The sequence below is a fragment of the Mastomys coucha genome, unplaced genomic scaffold (genome assembly GCF_008632895.1).
Source record: "Mastomys coucha isolate ucsf_1 unplaced genomic scaffold, UCSF_Mcou_1 pScaffold14, whole genome shotgun sequence".
Lineage (NCBI taxonomy): Eukaryota > Metazoa > Chordata > Mammalia > Rodentia > Muridae > Mastomys > Mastomys coucha.
Window position 1 is genome coordinate 36,693,730 of NW_022196896.1, and position 6,182 is coordinate 36,699,911.

Sequence of the window (6,182 nt, forward strand, 5' to 3'; positions counted from 1 at the left end):
TAGACTGACAGGGACTGCTTTGGGAGGAACTCCTGACTAGACTGACAGGGACTGCTTTGGGAGGAACTTGTGCAGAGGCATGCATTCTTAAAAGCAGGCACACATTCCTGAATAATGCTCTGTGGTTATAATTACAAGTTGCTCAATTCTAATGATGTTTCCTTAGATAGCAGCTCTGCAAGCTGCCCTGTGTTTTAGCTGTTTAGTAGATTTGTAAAAGAACTTTAATAATTCAAAGTCTTTTGAATTTTTCAAAGATTCTGTGGATGTGAATCAAAGGATGAAGACTTTCAGATAGAACTTTTTTAGAATAACTTTAAAAAGGGCATTTAACATAAATTTGATAAAAAAAATAAACCATGTGATTCACAGCATGATTACTTAAAGTCAGAAAATTACATTTTGGGGGTGGAACAGTGAGTCACTGTCTAAGGGAATTTGTTGCTCTTGCAGAGTGTCCAGGTTAGATTTCCAACACTCATATGATGGCCCAGAAGTGTCTATAACTCCAGTTTTAGGGGATGCAAACACCCTGTCTGGCCTTCATAAGTACCAGACAAGCATGTAATTCATGTCATACATACAGGCAAAATACTTTACATTCAGCTATTAAATACGAGAACATCATGAATTTTGCAGGCAAATAAATGGAACTAGAAAATATCATCCTGAGTGAGGTAACCTAGCCCCAAAAGACATACATACGTGGTATATACTCAATGAAAAGTGGATATTAGCCAAAAATACATAATACTCATGATACAATCCACAAGCTATCTAGTGGGACCTTCTGATGCATATACATACAATAATAAGATATATGTCTAAAATGAAATTACAATTTGACCCCATTATAAACAATTAGAGGTTGGGTTATGCAGTCTTGTCTCTGAGAGAAACTAAATATCTCTAATGTGGGTAAGCTAATACTTTTAAAGGCTAAGATTTCATTGTGAAGCTGATATCTTAAATGTAACTTGAAAGTATAGTAGACACTCATTAATTAAAGGTGGCCAGTGAGGAGCATTAAGGGTAAAGGAAGAGCACACACAGACATAGGGATAGCTCTTCATGGTTCTCACATGAAGTCAGAGAGAAGTAATTCAGTCCAGCTTCAGAGATGTGTACACAGCTTGTAGTAGTACTTGGAAGTCGGTTTGTGTTGTCATAACAGAACACCAGCTATCTGGTGGGACCTTCTGATGCATTCTGACATGACAGCATCTCATGATGAGCACATAGTTGGGAATCCTATATAACAATTTTTGAGGTGAGCTTGCTTTGTAAGAACTGTTTTGCTCTGTGAGTGCTAACCCACCCCTTTGACATGTGAATTAATCCATTTGAGGTAGTTTTCTCATGAATTTGTTACCTCCTACCATTTCTTCCTTCCTAAAGATGTCCATACCTCTCAGTATTGCTGTACTTGATGAGCAAATTACAGCACAGTTTCTTTAAAGAAGGCAACAATCATAGTACATCCAGAACATAGTATCCCCTTATTCTCTGCATGAGATCGAAATGATGAAGGGGAATTCTGAAAAATATAAGCAGTGAGCTGGAGTTTACAGTTTAAAAGTTAATCAACATGCCTGGATCACTGTGAAAGTGTGGAGTTAAGAGTACAGTGTGTACTTTTCTTAACTCTACCTCCTAGCTCTTTCAACCCTTGCTGCTTTTCTTTAGCCCCATAGAGTACAGTGTGTACTTTTCTTAACTCTACCTCCTAGCTCTTTCAACCCTTGCTGCTTTTCTTTAGCCCCATCTACAAAAACAGCAGGGAAAGAAGGACAGGGCACAAGACTAGTAGATTCCTTAAATGTATGTTCATTTATGTATCTAAGCTTTAGTGAATTTTAATGAGAACTAATTTATAGTAAGTTCATTATTAATTATCAAAGGATATGTTTTCTAAAGTAAGATTGATTCTTATTGAAATCCTTTGGTCATCCTTCAGTGTAAAAAAGCCAAGCTTTTACTGTAAATTATTTCATTTGTAATAGTGGCTTAATCCTGCTGTATGATTTTATTACTACAAAAGACTAAGAATTAGTTTTAAAAGATTGGATATGGTTGGGAATGGTGGTTCACACTATAGTTCAAGCATCTGAGAGGCTGAAGCAGGAGGACTTCAAGGAGTTTGAGCCCAGCTTGAGTTTAAGGGGTGAAAAGAATTGCATTTATATTGAGGTTTCAATTTTAGTTTGTATAATAGTCTATTTTTCACTTTATTGACAGTATTTAAGAAATAACATTGACGTCTATATAGAGTAGTTTGTTGATGTATAATATTACCAGAAACCAGCATTATGATTTCGTTTGATGAACATTGAAACCACATCTCCTTTTGTGTCACTTAAGAAAATTATAGGGGCCAAAGCTGAAGTTAAAAAAGCATCTCAAGATTGTGGTTTGATGGACTTTCATTATTTTCACTTCTATGCCTTAAGTAAAGTTCTGTATAGCCCAATGTAGGTTAATGCTTTGTATGCTGTATCATAGATAACAAAACAATATACTTGATCAGTGTTAAATTTCACTTATTTTTAGATAAGATTTCCTAACTGCATTTTATCCTTAAAATTAATTTTGGTAGCCTTGCCTTTTCAAAGACAGGGTTATGTGGATTTGTTAAAGAACTAATGTTTTGTTTAAACAAATTAAAATGTTTGTTTTTCCACACAGATTTGAATTCTGTGAACCCGCATTTGTGGTGGGTAATTGCCTTCAGATAGCATCTGACAGTCATCAGTATGATCGAATTTACTGTGGAGCTGGAGTCCAGAAAGACCACGAAAACTACATGAAGATCTTACTCAAAGTTGGGGGCATATTGGTCATGCCTATAGAGGATCAGGTACTTTTACTGTCCTGCATTTGTCACAGGACAGTTGTAACATTGGGAATTAGGACTCTGTGACAGGGAAAGATAGATTGTAACATTAAAAGAAGATACAGGTCTTATAGATCTGTTTATATATGTGGATAGAAAGAAACTTGAAAGAGATCCTAAATATTTTAAGCAAAACAGATGTAAAGAGGAAGTATGATGGGAGACTAGAGCTCACTTGAATAGTCCGCCTCACCCAGTCAGTTAAGTTCCTCATTTGGAAAGTATACAATTGAATGCATACCCTCTGCCTGTAACATGTTAAGTCTGGTGCATGACCATCTTCAAGTAAGCACTTAGCTTCATAAATATAACAAGTGATTTAAAAAACAAAACAAAACAACTTTATTAAGGGGCTGGAAAGATGGCTCAGTAGACAAGAATGCTAAAAATAATTAGACATGTTTCTGGAAGGGCCAGGAATGTGTTTGAGTTGTAGAGGGCTTGCCTCTCAAGTAAGGCTATGAATTCTCTCTGGCAACACACATGTACAACAGAAAAAATGGGCACGCCTGGCTCAGTGTGAAGGTATGGCGGTGAGAGCACGTGTATACTGTATTTAACACACACCTACACAGTTATATGTACTTTACTTCATTTACTTGAGCATTTCTGAAGTTTACACCTAAAATTACTGACTTGTTTGGTTTCCTTTAATGATATGTTTGAAGATAGGTTTTTCTTGAGTCAGGAACTTGTTATATAACTCAAGCTAGCCTACAGTACATTGATGTCTTAGTTCAGACATACTGGGATTATAGCATTCTAAAATTAGAGATATTTGATGAATTAATAAATTTTGTGATTATTTAAAGCATTAAACTACATTTATTATGTGTGTGTGGGTGTTCCACAGAACATTTGGAAGTCAAAGGACATCTTGTAAGAGTTGTTTTCTCCTTTGGCATGTGAGTCTCAGGGAAGAAAACCAGGTGACATGTTTGGCAGCAAGCATCCTTATCAGGGAACCATCTCTCTGGCTCTATTTGTGGTGTGAAATTAAGGTTAGAATTAGAATCTCTTATCCCTGTTATAGAAGAGCATAAAGTGAATTCACTGGTATAGTCCTTTTAATAGTACTCTAACTAAATTACTGGACCTATTTCAGACATTTAGGGAGGCAGTGTTGTGTAGAGGCCTGTAGGGGTACTTGTAGAAGCTTATAAAAGCTGGGTGTAACTTAGAGACTTAGTCTGGCCATATTCGGGCTTTCCTTTTGTAGTGAAACATGCGTCTTGGAATGAGAGACCCGTGGCTCACTTGTTACGAATGCTTTTTGTACAGTCATAAGGTAAGAGCTAGGATCCTAGACTCAGGTATCAAATTGGTTGTCTGGTAGATGCCTGTAACTTCAGCTTTCAGTTTTGGTTTCCACATATGTGCATGTGCATACACATAATGAGGTCCTTCCCAGACCATGTGTGTATAAATCCTTTTTGAAAGTTCATCTTTAATGGAATATATACATACATTTATTCATTGTGAATTTCATACATACCAACAATGTATTTTGATCTTATTCAGTCTCTAACTACCCCCTCTCCAACATAGATTCTCCTCCCAATGACTCTCTCTCCCAATCTCATGTCTTTTCTTTTTTTAATAACTCAGGAGTCCAATTAGTGTTGTTCTTTACATGTGTATATAGCACCATTCACTGGAGAATGGTCAGCCTAATGACTCCATCCCTAAAGAAAAATGATTTTCGTTTTTCTAGCAGCCATCATCTATCGATAGGTACCTCAGCTATGGGTGGGGCCTTATGAGGCCTTCCTGGATGGAAATGCTGAAATTTTTATCGTCAGCTGTTTTGAGCCCACAGGTGCCATGGTCTTGTCATGTTGAGAAAACACCATTTTGTAGCAGTGCTGTATGATCTGACTCTTACAGTTTTTCTGTCCTCTTTTTTGGGATGTTCCCTGAGCATTGAGAAGGTGTAATGCAGATATCCTGTTTATGGCTGAGTACTCCACAAACACTTTCTGTAGAGTTTGACAAATTGTGAGTCTCCGATAAGGATTGAGAATACTACTCATGATGGACAGTTGATTACTATGTCTATTTAAACAGATAATAGTAGTAGGTTCTCCCCTTGGGTTCTGTAAGCTCAGATTTAAAGTAGCAGGCATGCATTTCCTGTGGAGTTATAATAGATAATTAAGTAGAAATATCTTGGTTGCATTTAAATGTTAGCTTCTCGTTGGCAATTATTCTTGTAAAAGTTTGACATTAAAGTAATTGAATTGCTTCTTTCTTGTTTCACTCCAAATAGTTGACACAGATTATGCGGACTGGACAAAATACTTGGGAAAGTAAAAATATCCTTGCGGTTTCCTTTGCACCACTAGTACAACCTAGTAAGAATGATAATGGCACACCAGACTCTGTGGGGCTCCGTAAGTAGATCTTTGAACTCAGAATGAGTTGTCATTGCTGGCATTTATATGATTATAACAAATTGAATATGGTGGGAATGCAATGAGTAGGTTAGTTATTCTTAATTTAGGAAAAAAACCAAGTCTTTATGTTGTATGGGGCACTGTATCTTCCTTCCAGGAAACTTAGAAGGAACGGAACATACCAACTGTGAATTAACTAGTTTGTAATGTGGTAGGAAGTAACTGTGGTGTTATAGAGTACACTTAGATCCAGCACAACTAAGACACCAAGTCAATACAGAAAACATCATTTTATTGTAATCCGCTCCTACTAATCAATCGGGGATGTAGAACCAACCCGTGAGCTGAACTCATCCCAGCCCCTCAGCCAGAATGTTGCAGAATTTTTAAGCCTGAAAACCACAAACATCTGTGCCAAGATACAGTTACATTTTTCTACCAATCAGAATTCAGGGAAAGGAAACTTTCCTAGAGACTTTTCCATATGTGGTACACTTACCCTGTTCTCATTGGTTGATTTATTCAACTGTGGCAGGGCAACTTGCCTAGCACTCATGTCTCAACCTGCCCTCCAGGATGTCAGTGACCCACATACATGTCTCTCTCTACCCAACAGGATGTTAGTTATCTAAGGAGGTTTGGGAACTTAGACTTTATTTGACCCCTATTCAAAATGGAAGGTTCTCTCAAAATGACTTCAGTTTGGTTCCTCCTCATAGTAGAAGAGCCTCTAGTGTAAGATAGTAGGAGGGAAGGTCTGCTGCTCCATGACCTGAATTACGATGAGAATGCTGTCAGAGAACCTGCTTGGCCAAGTGTTTTGTGGCAGTCTCATTGATTGGTTTTCCCCTCCCCTCCCCTCCCCTCGCTTACCCTCCTTCCTCCTCTTCCCT

At 37.5% G+C, this 6,182-nt stretch overlaps 1 protein-coding gene across 4 annotated transcripts in view; it reads left to right on the forward strand.

Moving 5' to 3' along the window:
• The window catches only part of Pcmtd1 (protein-L-isoaspartate (D-aspartate) O-methyltransferase domain containing 1), a 75,634-nt gene that overhangs the window by 59,234 nt on the left and 10,218 nt on the right, over positions 1 to 6,182 (forward strand). For 3 of the 4 annotated variants that reach the window (XM_031366789.1, XM_031366785.1, XM_031366787.1), the window contains 2 exons: positions 2,686 to 2,857; positions 5,163 to 5,286. In XM_031366789.1, coding sequence (XP_031222649.1) covers positions 2,804 to 2,857; positions 5,163 to 5,286 — 178 coding nt within the window. In that variant the 5' untranslated portion in view covers positions 2,686 to 2,803. Of the gene's footprint in view, positions 1 to 2,685; positions 2,858 to 3,447; positions 4,182 to 5,162; positions 5,287 to 6,182 lie in introns of those variants that run through there. The other variant, XM_031366786.1, reaches the window with a different exon arrangement.